The sequence below is a fragment of the Ictalurus punctatus genome, chromosome 12, assembly GCF_001660625.3.
Source record: "Ictalurus punctatus breed USDA103 chromosome 12, Coco_2.0, whole genome shotgun sequence".
NCBI classification, from domain to species: Eukaryota; Metazoa; Chordata; class Actinopteri; order Siluriformes; family Ictaluridae; genus Ictalurus; species Ictalurus punctatus.
In genome coordinates, this window is record NC_030427.2 from 26,080,864 (window position 1) to 26,100,678 (window position 19,815).

Sequence of the window (19,815 nt, forward strand, 5' to 3'; positions counted from 1 at the left end):
GATTTTGGAAACTTCGCAGACATTTTTACATTCATAAACAGCTACATATATAACACACTACATGAAAGGTCATATTAGAAAAACCATAATAGGTGCACTTTAAGGGAGTTGGCAATTTACTGAGATATGGTTTCAAGCAGCGTTGCAGGCAAATTTGACTAAATACATTTCCTTATATATGGGGTTTTTCATCTCGGGTCCCTAAACAGCTTTTTGAATTGTTGAGAAATAATAAACACAGCTTTATAGTATATTAGAATAATTATTTATTTAATAAAATAAAGGAAAAAAGTAAATTACAATCTGTTACAGACGCACACAAAATCAATTCAAATTGTTCCGTTACACCGACGCAATATCTCGGAGAAATACAACTGCAAATATAAACGTTGGAAAAGCTGTACAAATGTAAAGCATGACCGATGCTCTGAACTGTAGAAAATGTGTGAGTATGGACATATGTACAAACTGGCTTCACTGCTTATACGGTGGCTATGAAGGAGGGTCGTCTCCGTGAATCGCCTTATATTTGGCCATTTCTTCGGGAAAAACCTTCCCCAGCTCAGAGATGAGGAGACTTTTAAACTTCTGTAAAGAAATGTGAGGAGGATGTTTTACAAGAATACGTCAACGCTCCATCTGGGTACGTTAGATCTGACTAGACATTTTTAATCATTTGGTTTGGGGTGAAAGTGAAGTGAAATATGGTTCGTGAAATGTGTTGTTTAAAGTGTTGCCTCACCGTCATGGTGTCAATCTTCCCTTTCACCTGTTCGTTTTTAGCCAAGGCTCGCTCCAAACACTCTTTTGTGTAAAGCTGAGGATTGCGGCCCTGATCAATGTATCTGTGGAGAAAATGTTTTATTATATTCGTAAAATTAAGGAAGGGCATGATTGAAAGATATCCATCTATATTTAGTTACTGGAGAAATCAAGTGTGAAAACAACAACAACAACAAAAAAGCCATACACGGTTTCCAAAAGGCATGCTGGAGACTAATAAAACATGCACAAAGGTTCTCAGGTCTAATGAGACCAAAATTGAACTATTTGACGAGGATATGAAGCGGTATGCTGGGCAGAAGCCCTAAACTAACGCTACTCATCACCCTGAAAACACTCATCCCCACAGTGAAGCACGGTGGTGGTAGAATGATGCTGTGGGGAAGTTTTTCGTCAGCAGGGAGTGAGAAACTAGTCAAGGTTGAGGCCATGGAATCAAATACAGGGTAATCAAGTACACAAGAGACGCGTGACCAGGGCGAAGGTTTACCTCCCAACAGGACAATAACCGGTCCATATAGGATTTCACTGAGTTTTTTGAGATTGTTGCGGCCAAAATTGCTTGATTTTGCTGCGGCTGTTTACGAAATATTTGATGCAACTTGCGGAGTTTCTTGTGCTTTTTTTGTGGAAAACTACTTGACTTGGTGAAATTGCAATTGCACGAAATTGTTTTCACAGTGATGTTTGTTGGTAAATGAGACCTTTTAGCTGTACTCGCGTTCGGTGTACGGTGCCCTCCATTAATATTGGCACCCTTGGTAGATATGAGCAGGCTGTGAAAATTTGTCTTTATTGTTTAACCTTTTGATTTAAAAAATTCACAAAAATACTCTGCTCTCATGGGTTATTAAACAATTGCAAACAAAACACAGGTTTATCCAAAATATATATATATCTTCGTTAAATATAGGTGTGCGACAATTATTGGCACCCCTTTGGATCACTGCCCTGCTGGAAGATCCAACCACGTCCCATTTGAAGCTTTCTGTCAGAGGCAGTCAGGTTTTCATTTAATATCTGTTAATATCTGATAGAGTCCATGATGCCATGTATCCTAACAAAATGTCCAGGTCCTCTGGCAGAAAAACAACCCCAAAACATTAAAGATTCACCACCATATTTAAGTGTGGACATGAGGTACTTTTCCATATGGCTACCTCTCTGTGTACCAAAACCACCTCTGGTGTTTATTACCAAAAGGATAGGACTGAAGACGCTTGAGTTTGTTTTTGTATGAATGATTAAGGAAATTTGGCCTGTGTTACACCTCATATTTATACTCCTGTGAAACAGGAAGTCATGGTTGAACAATTTTCTGTCCCTAGTCACCCAAGTGTACTAAAAAGAAAATGAAAATTATCAATGGGAATATACTTCAAATATATTTTTCTCATATGAAGTCATAGGGGTGACAATAATTGTTGTACACCTATATTTACCAAAGATTGTTTTTATATAAACCTGTGTTGTCTTTGCAATTGTTTGATATCCATGAGAGCAGAGTATTTTAGTGATTTTTTTTTTAACAAAAGATCAAAAGGTTAAACAATAAAGACGAATTTTCATAGCCTTCTTTTACCAAGGGTGCCAATATTACTGGAGGGCACTATACATGAATTGAAGAGGGCTTTGGCTGAATGCCCGCTGTGATAATGTCACAAGGCCAGTCTTGGCCCAAATCTGCGGTAATTTTGAAAAATTGCAAGGTCCTCCAAATACTGCTGAGTTTGCTTGATTTTGCCTTAATTTCTGCTATCGCAAAATCCTGAAGGGACTGAATAACCCTCAGCATACTGCCAGTGCTACACTGGACTGGTTCAAAACCAAGAACCTAAATGACCTAGTCAAAGCCAGAAACCAATCCCACTGAGGATCTGTAGAATGATCTGAAAACTCCAGTTCCCCATCAGTGTCCAGCTCCAGATTTACAAAGCTGACAAAGGAGATATTTCCCAGTGTAACTTAAGTGTTACTCACTCAAATGCCTCCAAAGGTACGTGGATGTCATTAAGCTGTTGCCGGCACTTCTCAATATCTTGCAGTCCTGTGATCATCAGATTTCTGAAAAAAGTGACATAACAGCCGTGTTATTTTAAATGGGATTAAACAATAGAAATGCATTCCTCTATTCATGCTGACTGGAATGAATTCATAAATGTGCCAACACTGAGTTTTTGGCACTATATCTGGTGGCTTTTTAAACCTTTTTTGCAACGTTATTTACATTTTTTAAAAGCCTAGAGACAAATCTAGTGACTTTTTGAGCACGTTAGCGACTATCCTGGTTATACGAGTTCTCAGCACTAATCAAGGCGATCGCCCTTGTTCTCAATGACCAATCAAGGCGACCGCCCTTGTTCTCAAAGACCAATCACGGCGATCGCCCTTGTTCTCAAAGACCAATCACGGCGATCGCCCTTGTTCTCAAAGACCAATCACGGCGATCGCCCTTGTTCTCAAAGACCAATCACGGCGATCGCCCTTGTTCTCAAAGACCAATCACGGCGATCGCCCTTGTTCTCAAAGACCAATCACGGCGATCGCCCTTGTTCTCAAGGTGACCAATCACTGTTGTATTTCCCATCCACACATACATTGTTCTTCATTTTAACGTCTCTTCTCGTCTACATTAACAAATAATAACGAATAAACAAATAATAAGTTACATCATGTTTCTCACTGCTTACTACAACAGCGTCATTTTGTTCTTGACAGAAATGACGCTATTTTGTAAATACATAAACAGTGGTGCCATGATCAAGGAACAGGTTATCTGTTGTTTTCCAGTCAGTTTAAATTATTCTAAGTGTCTTCAGAAAAGCGTTCTCCTTTTGTGTTCTGATATGCAAACGATCACGGCGACTTAATGAATATGCAAATTAGCTTTTTGCGTCATCTGGCGACTTCTAATGCCTTTTCGAGCACGCATTAACCAATTCCCCCTGAATATGTTGGCATGAGTGTTACTATTCCTCATTTTACAAGGGAAATTAGCTGATATTAGCTAGCCATCTTATACAAAGCCGCAAAACGACTTCTTCGTGGTTAATATACTGTGTTTACATGCGGAATACAGAGATTATATTTGTGCTTTATCCTTTTTCAAGCGCTACATCACAGCTTACAGTTTCTGATTGAGTCCTGTTTGGCTGCTCGGTTGAAAATCGCTAACGATGATTCCCAGCTGTCGTATATTCTCGATAAATTTCTCCAGATGCTCTTCAAGATTGTCAAACTTCTCAGCCATGTTGAGAAAAAATACACGTACACATGAAGAAAAAACTAAAACGTTCACACACAAACAGAAAAATCGGAGTAGTTTTTAAACAAAAATGGCCTGTGAGCTTCTCGGTGATACACTTTCCGGCAGTGTAAGCGAGCCAATCAGGGACCGGAACTGTGAGTAGTCTCGGTAACGGCAACAGAGCTAACGTAAAGCGTCTCGAATTGCTGCAAAGTGTCGTCAGAAAGAAAAAGGCAAACAATAAGCGCTGACATCGCACGGGGGGGGGGCTCTTTTTCTGTGTTAGTGAATTACAGTTTATAAACAATAGAGGACAGAAGCGTGGAGTGAAATGTGTTTAAAAATCCACGCGCCCACCATTCATCACGATCAATTAATCCGCGTTGATAAGAACCGGTGCATATTTACATTGACACCACATTAATACATTCAAACATGAACCCAAAATATAAGCCAAAGTCTAAATGAAGCCTAACTCCGGGATTTAGGGATTTATACGACCCCAATAACTCGCCAAATTCCACCAAGAATAAGAAGAAAAGGGGTGAGGGGGCAGTAGGCTGGGACAGAATACCACATGCGACCCTATTCCCTACGCATGCGCACTACGTAGTACATGAGATCAAACGCGTGTACACGCTATATAGTGCACTAGGTGTGGGATTGGGAGTGGATTGGGTATGCAGCCAGGACAGCTGATGCACTGGAAGTCCGACCCTCCTCCCCAGCCTTCACATTTCGTACCCTTCACTTGATTATTCATTCCGTCCAGGTACAAACGAGCAGTCGGGCAGTGCTGGTGCGTGTACGAGTGTGTATGTGTGTGTATGTGTGTGTGCGTGTGTGTGGGAGAGGGAGAGAAAGAAAGGAGAGAGAGAAAGGAGATAGAGAGAGAGAGCTTGTCGGACTGGTTTACTGCAAGCGACATTACAGAGCTGAGTTAAAGGCTTAAGCTCGATCAGAGCAGATCAGATCTGGATTAAGCAAGGGGAGATCGGATCTATTTCCCGGGGTGAGGCATCGAAATAATAATAAGAAGAAGAAGAAGGTAAGTGATCGGAGCTTTGATTAATGCTGGTGTTGTGTGCTGTAATAGACAATGAAAAGGTCCGCAGGCTGCTGCAGCCGTAATGACCGCGCATTCATTGACGCACTGGGTTTAAATGTACAGATCTAAAAAAAAAAAAAAAAAAAAAATCCACAGCTATATTCATATGTTATATGAATGTGTTCTATGAGCTATATATGTGTTTGATTCCAGCTCTGTGGGATGATGCACTGAAAGCGGGCTGCTCTCAGGCGCCCAGCGGTCATCCTCCTCCTCCTCCTCATCCTCCTCACCATCCTCCTCGTCCTCCTCCTCATCATCTCCCGTGCCTGCAGTGAGAACAAATCCTGGTGCATTGTGGTCCCCATCACGTAACCATCGGGAGAGCTGCGGAATCCCCCCCTTTCCTTCCCCCCCCACTCCCAAAAAAAAAAAAAAAAAAAAAGGACAGCGTGATGGCCACTCTTCTGCGAAAGATCGGTCTGATCCGCTTGCACGACCGAGACACAGAAGACCCCAAGCACCATCCGAAAGGGACTAAGCAAGGGAATCAGAAAAACAGCACCAAGCACTGTCACCAAAACGAGACGAACATCCTGAGCACCCCGGAAATCAAGGCCAAGCGCTCGGACGTCTCCGCCAAAGACAAAGCTCCTGCAAAGGACAAGCCGAGCAAGGAGACGAAGGAGAAGCAGCAGACGGGAAGCGCCAAGTCGAGCTCGAGCTCCGTGCCACCTCTGGCGCCCAACAGGCAGCACTGTGCGCAGGTGAGGACGCGGCGTCTCATGAAGGAGCTGCAGGACATCCGGCGCCTGGGAGACGATTTCATCACGGTGGAGCTCGCCGACGACAACCTGTACGACTGGAACGTCAAGCTGCACCAGGTGGACAAGGACTCGGCGCTGTGGCAGGACATGAAGGAGACCAACACCGAGTACATCCTGCTGAACATCTCCTTCCCCGACAACTTCCCGTTCTCACCACCGTTCGTGCGCGTGCTCACGCCGAGGCTGGAGAACGGCTACGTGCTGGACGGAGGAGCCATTTGCATGGAGCTGCTGACACCGCGCGGCTGGTCCAGCGCCTACACCGTGGAGGCCGTGATGAGGCAGTTCGCCGCCAGCCTCGTCAAAGGACAGGTGAGAAGCACGGTTGTTCAGAGCTTTCAGGGCAAAGTCGCTAATGCATGCTCAAAAGAAAGTCTTCAGATGATGTAACGGACTAATTTGCATGTTTTATATATAGAGAGATATATATCTCTTCTGAATAAACTTAGACGAGACAGTTTCATCTGAATAGAAAATAACAGACAGTTTATTTCCGTAGAAATAAGTCTTTGGTTACGGCATCACACACACACAGAAAAAAAAAAACTATTTCCATATTTACAAAATAAAGAATATTGTCATTTCCATCAAGAATGCTGACCAGAAGAAGCAGTGATATTGAGTAGTCCAGAAATAGACATGAAGGAAACAGGTGCAGGTGGAATAACTTGCAATTATTACTTTAGTATTAAATATCACCAAGATCAAAATAAAAATATACATAAAATATAAATAAAAAAGTTTCACCAAAAAGAGAGTTTAAAAAAAAAAAAATGTGTGACATTCAACAGCAATCAGTGATTGGTCATTGGGAAGAATAATGACCAGTGATTGGTCGTTTGGAACAATGGTGATCAGTGATTGGTCATTGGGAAGAATAATGACCAGTGATTGGTCGTTTGGAACAATGGTGATCAATGATTGGTCATTGGGAAGAATAATGATCAGTGATTGGTCGTTTGGAACAATGGTGATCAGTGATTGGTCATTGGGAAGAATAATGACCAGTGATTGGTCGTTTGGAACAATGGTGGTCAGTGATTGGTCATTGGGAAGAATAATGATCAGTGATTGGTCGTTTGGAACAATGGTGATCAGTGATTGGTCATTGGGAAGAATAATGATCAGTGATTGGTCGTTTGGAACAATGGTGATCAGTGATTGGTTGTTTGGAACAATGGTGATCAGTGATTGGTTGTTTGGAACAATGGTAATCAGTGATTGGTCTTTTGGAACAAAAGTGGTCAGTGATTGGTCATTTGGAACAAAAGTGATCAGTGATTGGTCGTTTGGAACAATGGTGAACAGTGATTGGTCACTGGGGAAATGGTGAGTCGTGTAAACCTGCTCTGGTATAACAGAGCAGCTGTACTGTAAGCTGGACAGCCGTATTGAGTGCAGAACAATATCTAACGTCTGCTCAAAAAGTCCCTAGGCTCTTTTTTTTTCTAAAATCTGGCTAGAAGGGATTAAAAAGTCACCAGATCTACAGGTTCATGAGGGTAGATGTTGTGTTTTTTGCCCTCAGTCACGTGATGCGTTGCTTTACTCTCATAAGAGTATAGACAGAATAGTATTGTTTACGCCATCTGTCTTTAAGAAGAGGACAGAGTGTGCTTCGACTTTATCAGAGTCTACATTGCATTGTTTATGCCATCTGCTTTTAGGTTTGGGGTTTTGTGTATGTGTGTGTGTGTGTGTGTGTGTGTGTGTGTGTGTGTGTGTGTGTGTACAGGTGTGATCGTGCTTCAGATTTGTAGGTGTATGTTAGAACTTAAAAGAAACGAAGGCACCAGGCTGCTGGCGTGGCAACATCAAGAATACATCTATAAATACTTGAAGGTACATATTTGAACATTAAGGACCGCTGATGTACCTTTTAAAGCTTTACTCTAAAAGCTAGTTAAAGGTACACCACAAGAACCTTCCAAAAGAGGTCCGCTTGATGCTAGCACCCCAGAGACGAGGAAAAGCATACACTACATTGTGTCTAGAAATTGAAAGCTCTACATTTTATGGGCAGAGAGACCACAAGCTTATTTACACCATCTGTCTTACCTAAGAGGACAAAGAGAGGCCATATTGCAGATTCACAGGTTTGGACGTTTCACAACTTCTGAGTGACCTGAATAACCTTGATAGACATGCGTCGTATGGTTTACGCTACGTGTCTCACAAAAGACTCCTTAAGTCCCAACAGGTAGGCAATGAGCAATTCGAAAATGTCCAAATCTGCTGTTTATGCTGTTACATTTGAAGTTATCCCTATTTCCTTACATCATGAGCATCTTTGGTGTCCTTCACATGAAGGTGAACGCACATACGATGGACTTAAAGCTGCAGTATGTAACTTTTTTGTTACAAAATTATAGAACTAGCATTGTTGAGTCAAATTATTGCTCACCATGTGTGTGTGTGTGTGTGGGGGGGGGGGGGGGGGGGGGCTAAAATATTCAGAGTGATCAGGTTGGATTTAGAGGTTATTGAGTTTTTTTTAGACCCGTACATCAAACATACTCACAAATTTCTCATGTGCAGAAAGAAAAAAGAAAACGTATCGCTGCCATGACCTTGGTGCTTGAATACGCAGTGAATGTATTCTCGAACATCATATTAGGGACGCGCAACACAACTGATGCTGTGTGATGTCCTCCCACAAGTTGCTTGCGATAACATTTCTAATATAATGTTGCATATTGCAGCTTTAATGCTATAGTATAGCCTGCAGATGGAGGGTTTTTTTTATGTTGCACTGACGTTTGTAAAGAACGTGAAAGAAGCTGACTAACCTCGCCGATGTCTTTCTTTCAAGGTGTCTAAAAGTGCTTTATCATGCCAGATTTACAGCTCACGGCCTCTCGCCTTCATCGCCTGAAGCATTCAAGGGCAATTACCAATCTAGACAGTGCTGACACAAGAGAGTCCCAGAGGAGCTAAAACAGAGATATGGTACTGCGTTTTTATCACGAAGGTTAATAATGAACTTTTTTTTTCTTTTTTTTTTTAATGACCTTCTTCTGCAGACATTATTTACAATAAATTCTACAACAGTGCTCTGGATTAGAGTTTACTCGTTATTTGTAGGCTATTCTTTGGCTAGAGTCCTCTGTGGCTTTAAGGCTTCGGGGTACAATTTGATGAATCTGATTGGTTGCTGTAGAGGCTGAAGCTTTAATAGGGAATTTCTGTGCCGCACAAACGAGGTTCTTTGATGTTCAAAGAGAAAAGCAGTGACAGAATTCCGGAACAGAAAGTGTTCACTTGAAAGACAGTGCTATTGCTTTGATTTTTCCCTTGTGTCGTTCCTGCACTTAGCCAAGATGGAACTTGGAAAAAACCATGGCATGGGATTTTGGCTGAAAAGCAAATATATATATATATATATATATATATATATATATATGAACGTCCATGAGACCAGTCAGTTCCTGTTATCACTTACGTTATAGCAGCCATAAACCGTCATTCCCTCACCAGCCTCTCGTTTTACTCTCTTGAAGTTAAGACGAAAATGGTCGCCTAACCAAGAAAGCAGAACGCACAAACCCCAACTGAAGACTTTTCCATGGTGGAAATCTGTTACAAAGCGCTGACATTGGAGACTCCTTCCATAAAACCGAAAGAAAAGCCTCCTTACAGAAATCGTCTCTCTGTCAGCGATTGTTATTCGGCGTAGCTCATGTGGCGTGTCGACCGTACAAAATTCCTGTGCTGCTGTTGTTATTATTAATGAATTTGTATGAGTGCATTGCATTTCACCCTTGCAACCTTCAGAGCTGAATTCTGACCAATCAGATTTGAGAATTCAGCAGCGCTGTGGCATAAGCAGCATTACTGAAATCCCTCTATGCCTCATGTAGGTTATATAACAACTGCGGCTTCCCACAATACGACTCCATGCATTGACGGATCTTCATTCAGAGGATTACCCATCTGGGTTTACTCCGAGGCGCTCGATACAAACTGAACTAACACTGAACCGACACTGGAGGAGCTGCAGGACATAAGCCGTGGACAGACCTTAAAAAAAGATCTATTCCCACTATCCTCTCGCTCCACTTCCTTGGCAAGATGGCGTGCTGTGTGGCTTAATTAGGGTTTAGTTAGACCCCTTTAATCCAAAAATCACAGGCTTTTGTGAGCCGAATCGGGATCCTCTTCTCTCAAGTGAGTGCGCTGAGTTACTTCTGGGCCATTACACACTGAGAGCCTGTAGTGAGAGTGAGCTATTTCTGTCTCTTATATCAGAGCTGGCATGGGTACGACCCTGAGACTCGGGCATCGCACACTGCGCCCCACACACACACACACACACACACACACACGCACAAACACATCGGTCGGTCTATTAGCTCATGAGCTGAGTACATCGATTAACACAGGCTGCAGAGTACTGCTTAATATAGCTGCTATTCATTTTGTCCAAAGCACTGCTTATGATGCGTATCATGTCCCGAGTCGTTTATGAAGCTAAATTACAGAAGCGTTTCGTATTTATCCTGCTGCAACATGTCATGTGTCGGGTTATTATTACAAAGCGGACGGACACCTCGTGCGTTTATAAGAATAACAAAATAAATACTTCGACAACTGAAGATTAATATGTTTATGCTTTTAGTGGCTTAGTGGGAAGCATGTTTGCCTCAAGCACACCGTCAGGGTTGGGGGTTCGAATCCTGCCTCCACCCTGCGTGCATGGAGTTTGCAAGTTCTCCCTGGGATTTGGGGGTTTCCTCCAGGTACGCCGGTTTCCTCCCCGAGTCCAAAGAGATGCATTACAGGCTGATTTGGCAACCTGTCCAGGGTTGTCCCCCACCTGCCCCGAGTTCAGTGGGATAGGCTCCCAGATCTCCCTGTGTCGGATAAGCGGTATGGAAAATGGATGGATGTATCTTCACAAATTTCCTTCACCAAGTTACCATCTTTGTATTTGTTTTTCACTTTAGATTGAATCCATTCAGTTCGGTTGAACGGTCAATTAAACTCGTCGACGAACCACGACGCTGAGCTATTGCACACAGAGAGCTCATAGAACTAGCAATGTAGTCTCTTGCATTAGCACTGGCATGGATCCAACCTCGGGCCTCGTGCATCTCATCTCTGCCATGTCACTGTCACACACCCTGAGTGGAACATGTGTTTGTGTGTGTCTACTAAATCGAATCTATTTGTCCCACATAGATGTATTCGGGCTCCATAGTGTATATTTCAAATACTCGATTGATTTAAGACTATTATTTACATCGCTGCCGTATTACTGGCATGTCGACAAGTAGATCATATCCTTGGATCAACGTTCGCGTTGCTCTACTCTCCATCCGGTTCAGACAAGAAATTGTGCGGTTCAGTTTATAAACGCGAGGACGAATCCGTATTGGAATCGTAACTCCTGTTTAGCTGCAGTTCAAACACTGTCAGTACACGTGTGTATAGCTGCAGTAGCTAGCTGATGAAAATTCAGCAGGATAGATAGCTACAAAAACAACGTCAAACTTTATTTAAACCTTCCCGCCGGGATTTCACAATGTTTTTTCGCAATGCGGTCAGAGTGACTGATTTTCTGGCGGTAATTTTCAGAATTTTGCACAGAATTTGTGTTTTGTTTTTGTTTTTTTATTAGTAGAATATCACATTTACCATATTATGGCAGGTCAGAAGGATTCGCTTTCGCCGCTGACGGAAAACACCAAGTGCAGCCCCATGAAAATCATGCATACTCGAATTCAATTAGGGATCATTTATTTTGATAATCTTTCTTTCCTTTTTCTTTTTTTTTTTTGCGATTGTTTTGCGATCGCGGAATTGATGATGAAAGCAGCTTCAATATTTTCATTCGATTCCCTCCAGTGCTGTATCTTCCTATTTCGAGGGGGGTATTTAAAGCGAGCTATGAACGCAAAGTACTCGAAGCTAGAAGGGCACGTTTGTGGTTAGAGGATCAATGGGAGGTTAATCCAGGAACATGTCCTGATTCGGGAAACGAAGCTCAACAGATATGAACTGTAAATGGAATAGAAGTGCGTAGAGATGAAACGATACGATTTGTCCCCTTACTATACTGACACTAAAACTTTGAGTATCAGCCAGTATCAGTTCAGTGGTGCGGTCTGTTTAGCTTTTCTCTTAAGCATCTCTCCCAAGTGCTAGCTAGAGCGTGGAGGGTCGTATTAGAGCACATTCAGTGGTATCGTTAACTATTGAATATGATACTGAATCCATTGTAACAAGTGGAAGTCTGAGGTTTAGAACCATACTAGCTAGTCACTGTTGGCATGGCAACTTGGTGTTATTGTTTTTACCGCGTAAGTTACTTTATGTCGCTGTATATTACGTCGCAATTCAGCGCTGCTTGATTTGTTGCGAAACTGGATCAAGTTTTCTTTTCTTTCTTTTCCCCCCAACCTCGTACCGTATACCCGATCTGTCCCGTGTCTAGAACTGTCCAAAAACGATTGCTGTAAAAATCTCTAACCCTAATCGACAGCATATTCTCCATAGTTCTCTACAGTATGTGGGTCAGACGCACGCAGTAGCACGTATTAAATATTTTACACACCTGAAAGTGCGTGCATTCTCAAACTCCCTCCCTGCTCGTTACCAAGCGCAATCATTTACTCTTCATTGTGCTGCCTTTTCTTAATAAATGATCGCGGACAGGGTCACATTTTCCACTGGCGTTGCTCTTACGCCGCTTTGTCTCTATTACACGTCAGGGTCAGATTAACGTGATAGAATTGCACCGTTGCTTTCTACACAAAACTCTCCTAATGACCAGAATGACCCGTGAGGCAAATATTTACTTAGACTTGTCTGGTCAAACACATTCCCAAGGATATTCAGATTGTCCTCGGTAACTTTCCGAATCTGATTGGAACGGGAAGAACGAGAGCGTTTAAACGTACTTTAAAGAGTAGCAGATGTAAGCCGAGAGCGGTGTATTGCTTCGGCACTCATTCGAGTCAGGGTGTTAAACGGGGCCGGTGGCTGCAGAATAGTTTCCTCAGGATCGTTAGCTCTTCTCCATCACACCGGTGCTCTGTTTAATTGGTAGACGATCTCAGCTGCAACTTTTGCAGATTCGTATTTTATCCAAACTGCAGAAGAGTGCAGTATGGTGATGATATAATATAATTAATGCAATGAATTCATTCATAATAGACTGTACTTTTTTTAAAAAAATGCTATAAAGTAAGGAATAAGACACGACGGGGCACGCTGTTATAGGAACACAAGCAGCAATGGGAGTGAAGATGTGTGAAGCAGACGTCGATTATTTTCCGTTAACAGCGTGCCCAGATATGTTTTTATTCCTCTTATACCACAGCATTTAACCCATTTCTAGGTTCATTTAATGTAGTGGAACGTCCGTGAAAGAAATGAGTTCCTGTTATTACTTACGAGAAGTTACGCCAGTACTTTTGAGAAAGTTTCACCATATCAACAATTACGCAACTATTTTAAAATAAATAAATAAGTCCCTACTATGTATAGAAACAATCATTTATTAGAATGAGTACATTCATAAAAATAAAATAAAAAAAACAGTGAAAATGAATCAAAAACCTTTGACCAATCAGAATCGAGAATTCAACCAAGATTTGGCCGTGGTATAATAACGACTACAAACCCTGAACGCAGCTTCTTCCGTTCGTACAGAATCTTTCAAATCAAAACAAAAACACTACTACTGTTTTGCTAGCAATTTGTCAACAAACCTAGAGTGTCCCAAAAGTCTCCATACACTGGGGAAATTAAGACTTTTGTACAAAATGTTATTATTATTATTATTATTATTATTATTATTATTATTATTATTATTTTATTTTTTTCAGATAGCCTTTGAGAACGCCTTTGACAAAAGAAGGACGTATTGAAAATCGTTCTCAGGGCTGGATCGGGAAGCTGTCGCAACGTTGCGATGGACTTTAACAGGACACATGGCGAGAACGTCACACACATCACGCACATCACATGACCGTGTTGCCAAACCTCTTAACAAATTCAAAAAGACTGGAAGTGTCGCAGACCGACCGAGAAGCGGACGACGACGAGCATCCGCTGACGAAGCCACAACCGACGTGGTGCTGGCAAACATACTGTAGTCCCCGGAGACTTTTCAGACACCTTGTGTATATTGTATATCATACAAATGGCATGTTGTATATCATAGAAAGGGCAGGTCGGAGCTGGTCCAAATTAAAGTCCAGGGCATGGAGACAACTCGGTGTGTTTTGGACTGGATAAGTGTGTTTGTTGTGCTTCTCGTGTATTAAGGTTAGGCTTAGGCTTATAGGAGGAGTTAGATCAACCCATAGTCTTTTGGCTTTGCAGTGAGAACTATCTAATAGAAGTTGACGAGCAAAAGTAGTCAGAAAAGTGGTCACCCTATCATTGGGAGATCACGTTCACAGCAATGTCTTTAGGTGCGAGGGATGGCATACTCTCTGTCCCCTGAGAGTCATCACGGAGATCACGTATGTGAAGGGTATTGCTATTGTAACAGAAAGAACATTTAAGTATAAAAACCAGTGGAGGTTCTTGTCCTCTAAATCTCACCTGTGTTCCTCTAACCTTTCCAGCAAGGATATCTTTATGCTTTTGGAAAGTCATTGTTCTGTTACTGTCCAGTTCCAGGATTAAATGTGTGGTTTATAACCAGATTTTAAGTATCGTTTCTTGTTTTTGTTTTTTTTTGTCCCCTACGTAGGGCCGGATCTGCAGGAAAGCGGGAAAGTCCAAGAAAGCCTTCAGCCGCAAGGAAGCCGAAGCTACGTTCAAGAGTCTCGTGAAGACCCATGAGAAGTACGGCTGGGTTTCTCCTCCCGTTTCCGACGGCTGAGGAGCTTGCTGTCTCCACGTCATCCCCTTTTCCCTCTCCATGCAGCTTTCTCCAGTTTCTCACCTCCAAACATTCTCTTGTTTTCAAAAAAAAAAAAAAAAAAAAAAAAAAAAGAGGTATCATCTCACACTGTATGTCGATGACTCTTCATCGGTCCTCTGCCATTCCTCACTAAGGTGCCATGGACCACTCGCTCGCCGTGACATCACATTTCTAAATGATGAATGGATACTACGAACATGTTTGGCTGAAGGAAGTGAACAAAGCCCTGGGGGAAGTAACTTGGACAGACCCCAACCCTCACGCTGATTCTGTACCTCTTGATCACTCGATACCTCTCTGTGTTTATCAGTGTGCTTATGTCAAACCCTTCCTCCTCCATCTCTTCTTCTTCTTCTTCTTCTTCTTCTTCTTCCTCCGCTAATCTCCGTTTTCTCTTTACTGTTTTAGAGATGACGACACATTGCACTGAACAGCATCCGATTTTCTTTCATTTCCATGCATTGTAACGATATTTAATAGCGAGGCCGATGGGTGCAGTACATTCGAGGTTCAGTTTTGTCTGTTCTTCTCTTTTTTTTTTTTTTCATGGTTTCAATGCAACATGAAAATTGTAACTTATGTAGAGCTATGCTCTCTCTCTCTCTCTCTCTCTCTCTCTCTCTCTCTCTCTCTCCACTTCTCTCTCTTTCTCTCTCTATGCGCGTGGCTAAATTTAGACATCACTGTGTTGCATAGCTGGTGATTGATTTCTCGTGGAGATGATTTTTTTTTTTTTTAAAACACTCGTTGCTTATGCAGAGGTACTGTAAAGATTAAAGAGTGGTAGTCAGCCATTCTTGCGAATCATTATTATCATTAGTATTATTATTACATTTGGGTTTTTTGTTTTTTTTTTTTCCCCGGAGAAGACCAAAAGCATCGAATCTCGATGATGTTGATACCAGATGGCAGACCTGAATGTCATAGTCTCGAAGCATGAGTGTGCGTGTGGCGTGTACGCAGTAGGAGCAGATCCACGTCCGTGATGCATCTGAGAAATGTGCACGGGCCGTTTCGTGATCAATTTAGTGGCCCCAGAGAAGCTAGAATCTCGTTAGCGTTTCCTTCGAAAAATACCATCGGAGACTGAATGTACCGGTCTGTGCTCATGCGTACAGTGGGACATGCCCCGGTTCCTATCCGACGACTTCTCAGCGCACAGGCAGTGCAATGTCTAACGACTCAGGCCTCAGCTTCAGTCACATTAAAATGCTCAGTCTGCTTGAACATTTTTTGCATCGATAACTGCAGATTGATAATAAAAGGCTGATTAAAATGGTCTGAACGGGACAGGTTGCTTGTTCAGCAGTGTGTATTAGTATTTATCGACGGCCTCTCCAAATATCGGCGTTAATCCTGAGACGTCACGTCTTTAGTGAGCACCTTTAAGTGCGCGATTTAAAGGAAAACTCCACCCTTGCTTATTAATAATTCGAATTAACGTCGATCGTTAACCGTAACCACGATTTACTTTGTAATGAAATTATGAGGGGTTTTTTTTTTTTTTCATCGACATGATGGGCTGTTTTCTCTTCGGTTAACGATTTCTTTCATTACCCACAATGCCGTTCGGCCGCCTGCTGATAGTGGTGCCGTTGGGAATTATGTTATATCATGATATTTTGGGGCCTTCGTGTGTTTGAGCTACAAAGTGAGAGAAAAACATTCTATCCAGCTAACATTAGCAGTATGAGTGATGTACATTTTCCTCCTCAAAACATCAAACTTTACAGTTAATGTTCTCGATTTAACAGCTAGTATGTTTGTTTGTTGATTGATCTAAAGCAAATACTTGTGTGTGTATCGTATAGCTCATTTAAAAGTAAAGAAGTGCTACTTTGTTTACTGGTGATGCTGGGAGTAGCCATGTTGATATGATGTCATGTGCTGGACTCGGGGTAGAGGACACCTTCCCGACCTTCCGAGGAGGAATTCTGAGTCGAGGTGGGGTTTTCTTTGGTTTTTCCAAGTCGGAGGTCGGAAACTCCGAGGTATGAGCTTTAGTGAAAGGCAGCATTAGTCCTCACTTCATCTCTACCTAAAAAGAGTGATGGTCTGTCCAGCGCTCGCTCAAAAAGATCGGCTTCCAAAGCGTCAGCTTCTACGCTAATCACTGAAAGGTGACGTTGTGTAGTTGTATAGCTAACCTCTCCACTACTTCCATGTTGGATTTCTCATTAATATGACTGGCAATGTTGAGTGACAGATTAAGCGTTTACTTCTTTTGTTATCTCTTATGAGATTATGGATATTGATATGTCCATTTGAACATCAGTTTCTTACAGGAATAATGAAAATGACTGTAATTACCACATGCAGTTCTACACTCGGGTCTCCTTTAGTGAACGGTGGACTAGTTCAACAAACAGACTTCATATAAACACCATAATGAACTTTCTTTTACGTTCACTCTATCCGTCGTGACCCAGATGAGGACGCGTTCCCTTCTGAGTCTGCTTCCTCTCAAGGTTTCTTCCTCTATCATTTTAGGGAGTTTTTCCTCACGACCGGCTCGCTCAATAGGGATAAATTCACACACTTAAAATCCGTATCCTGTGTTTATATGTTTCTGTAAAGCTACTTTGAGAGAATGTCCATTGTTAAAAGCGCTACACAAATAAAATATTTAGCAAGAACTTAGCAGCTCATCACAAATAATTCAATACTGATCATGTTTGAGGCTGGAGTTTTGCTTTATAACATGGCGGATCGAGAGTGGAAGCAGTCTGTGCCGTCTACATCTCACACTTCCTGGTTTATGTGACTGCACGCTTCGCAGCAGAAAGCCTGATTATAGCCTCCAGTGCCTCGGGGAACATTAAATGTCATAAGGGAAGCTGCTAATTAGCATGACATTTGCCGAAAAAAAAGGACAGCGGTGAATAAATTCTAGACACTCGGAGTTTGACGATGCCCTTTCAGGCAGGATGATGCAGGTTCGCAGTGTGACTCAAATCATCTATGCGTCGAAAAGTTCCCACAGTGCGCACACAAAGATTCAATTCAGCTCTGTCATGTCGAGGCACGATCCGAGCCCAGACGTGTGATTTCGTGTCACGGTGAAGCTCGTGGATTCCCAAGGCGAAATGAAACTACTTATTTGTAACCGGGGGGGGGACGGACGTTCGAGAGAGGAAACATCACCTGTGTCGATCGGTTCTGCGTCATGTCGGCAAAAACGTGTAAACGTGAATAATGTGTACTCACCGTCTCGTGACTTTCTCAAAACAGCATCGTTTGTTTCACGTCAAACAAAAAAGGGATGTACAACCAGTGCTTAAAGGCGAACAGAAGTTATAATTGCCTTTAATTGAGTTATTATAATACAATCTCAGTCGCCACGAGCCTTTGTGGATTTTACTTGATGATGTGTGTATCGCAGCAGGGATTAGAAGCATCATTACGCTGCTCGTGTCACGACTTATTCCAGCCTTTTCCATCTGGTACAAAAACGAGATCTCATCACGCTCTTGGTCTTCTCCAGTCTCCGTTTTGGACAGTCTTTTAAAAAATAAATAAATAAATAAAAAAGTGCTCGTGTGTGTATTCCTTATGGATTTAGCGAAAGGAAATACTGTAAACAACGACTAATTATCACGATATCTCGAACGTGGATGTTTGCCGGCTTTATGAGCATACTTTTGTGACATAGCCTAGACTGGTAGATTGCAGACACTAACCGAGTTAAATGTCCGAACATGTGAGATGACTCTATTGTATTATAATCTGCATGTGGTCTGTGATTGTTAGCTAGCCATTTTTATTTTTATTTATTTTTTTTGATTTTTTTTAGAGAGAAAAGCCAGAAAAAAAAAATATATGGAGAAAATATGAAAAAAAAAAAAGATGATTTCTTTCCCCCATGTTGTCCATTTCTCTTTTTGTTTTGTTTTGTTTTCATTAATGTCTAAAATGTCAGATTGTGTTATATGAATGTTTTTTGTGTTTTAATTTATTTGTGGTTTGCCAAAATGATGATTTGGACGCATGTTGCAAGTATTGTCACTGATCCAAAAAAAAAAACAAAAAAAAAAACACAAAAAAAAAAAACAACAAAATTGGGGAAAAAAAGGCAAAACAAAAAAAACTGCAGAATGATATGTACTTGAATTGAAGGAAGCACCTGATTATGTGTAGTGATCTCAGGCTCCAGCGTGGAAGGAATAAACTGAGGGACGAATTGTATTTTCAAAGACTGCACAAGCAACATCACAGGACACGATGGGAGCAAAACCAAACAGGAATGTGCAATAAATGCTGTAGGCTTACTCAAACCTGCACCTCTGTTTGTGCTTGTGTTGTTTGTGTTCAGCTTCACTCTGTCATTCAGTACACCTTACTTTCCAAATGGATCGTTCATCTCTGATCATCTCTGATTTAGCTGCTAATCATTTACACAACACTTCAAATCTGCAGTATTGTTCTCATGGGCACTGAACGCTATCTAGTTGTCTTGTAGCTATGTGAATCTGTGATTGTGATTGCAGTGCCATGGTTAAATTTAACTGGCTAAACTAACACGAGCTAACATTTAGTATGCAGCTTGTTACGTAGCTATGCTACGTCAGATCATTCCAGTGCAATTCACCTTTCTAAAACACTATTGGTAGTAATTCTTTCTTCTACTTTTTTTTTTTTTCACTATAACAACATATAGTAAACCTTGACTGCTAATTACCTTCAATTGGCCTAGTCCTGTCCTATGTTCCCCAGTTTAATACTCTGTTAAAGCACACCTATTATGGTAAATGGTCTGCACTTATATAGCGCTTTTATCCAAAGCGCTTTACGCTGTGTCTCATTCACCCATTCACTCACACACCAATGGTAGCAGAGCTGCCATGCAAGGCGCTAACTTGCCATCGGGAGCAACTCGGGGTTCAGTGTCCTGCCCAAGGACACTTCGGCACGTGGAGTCACGTGTGCCGGGAATCGAACCACCGACCCTACGATTAGTGGACGACCCGCTCTACCACCTGAGCCACAGCCGCCCATGTTATGAAACTATTATGGTTATGAAACGTGCCTA

The 19,815-nt window shown here is 41.8% G+C and overlaps 2 protein-coding genes across 3 annotated transcripts; one reads left to right on the forward strand and one right to left on the reverse strand.

Annotated features, from left to right (window-relative positions):
* Positions 1 to 251: 251 nt before the first annotated feature.
* med10 (mediator complex subunit 10) lies at positions 252 to 4,131 on the reverse strand. Its single transcript, NM_001201286.1, is given in 4 exon segments — positions 252 to 588; positions 743 to 845; positions 2,764 to 2,847; positions 3,912 to 4,131. Coding segments are annotated over 4 exon segments (405 nt in total). The 5' UTR covers positions 4,034 to 4,131; the 3' UTR covers positions 252 to 492.
* A 528-nt stretch (positions 4,132 to 4,659) lies between these two features.
* On the forward strand, positions 4,660 to 19,066 carry ube2ql1 (ubiquitin-conjugating enzyme E2Q family-like 1). Of its 2 annotated transcripts, none has more exons than XM_017482511.3 (3): positions 4,660 to 5,078; positions 5,292 to 6,217; positions 13,738 to 14,604. In XM_017482511.3, the coding sequence occupies exons 2-3, from the start codon at positions 5,534 to 5,536 to the stop codon at positions 13,777 to 13,779; spliced, it is 726 nt and encodes a 241-aa protein (XP_017338000.1). In that variant the 5' UTR covers positions 4,660 to 5,078; positions 5,292 to 5,533; the 3' UTR covers positions 13,780 to 14,604. The 2 variants fall into 2 exon arrangements, with proteins under 2 accessions (XP_017338000.1, XP_017337999.1); XM_017482510.3 differs by lacking the exon at positions 13,738 to 14,604 and adding an exon at positions 14,613 to 19,066 and having other exon boundaries at positions 4,669 to 5,078.
* The last annotated feature ends 749 nt before the right edge of the window (positions 19,067 to 19,815 follow it).

Bases quoted from the DNA above. Each gene is read 5' to 3' on its own strand.
- ube2ql1 (XM_017482510.3), top strand. From the start codon at position 5,534: ATGGCCACTCTTCTGCGAAAGATCGGTCTGATCCGCTTGCACGACCGA. The intron at 6,218-14,612 runs GTGAGAAGCACG...TCCCCTACGTAG, and splicing joins CCAGCCTCGTCAAAGGACAG to GGCCGGATCTGCAGGAAAGC.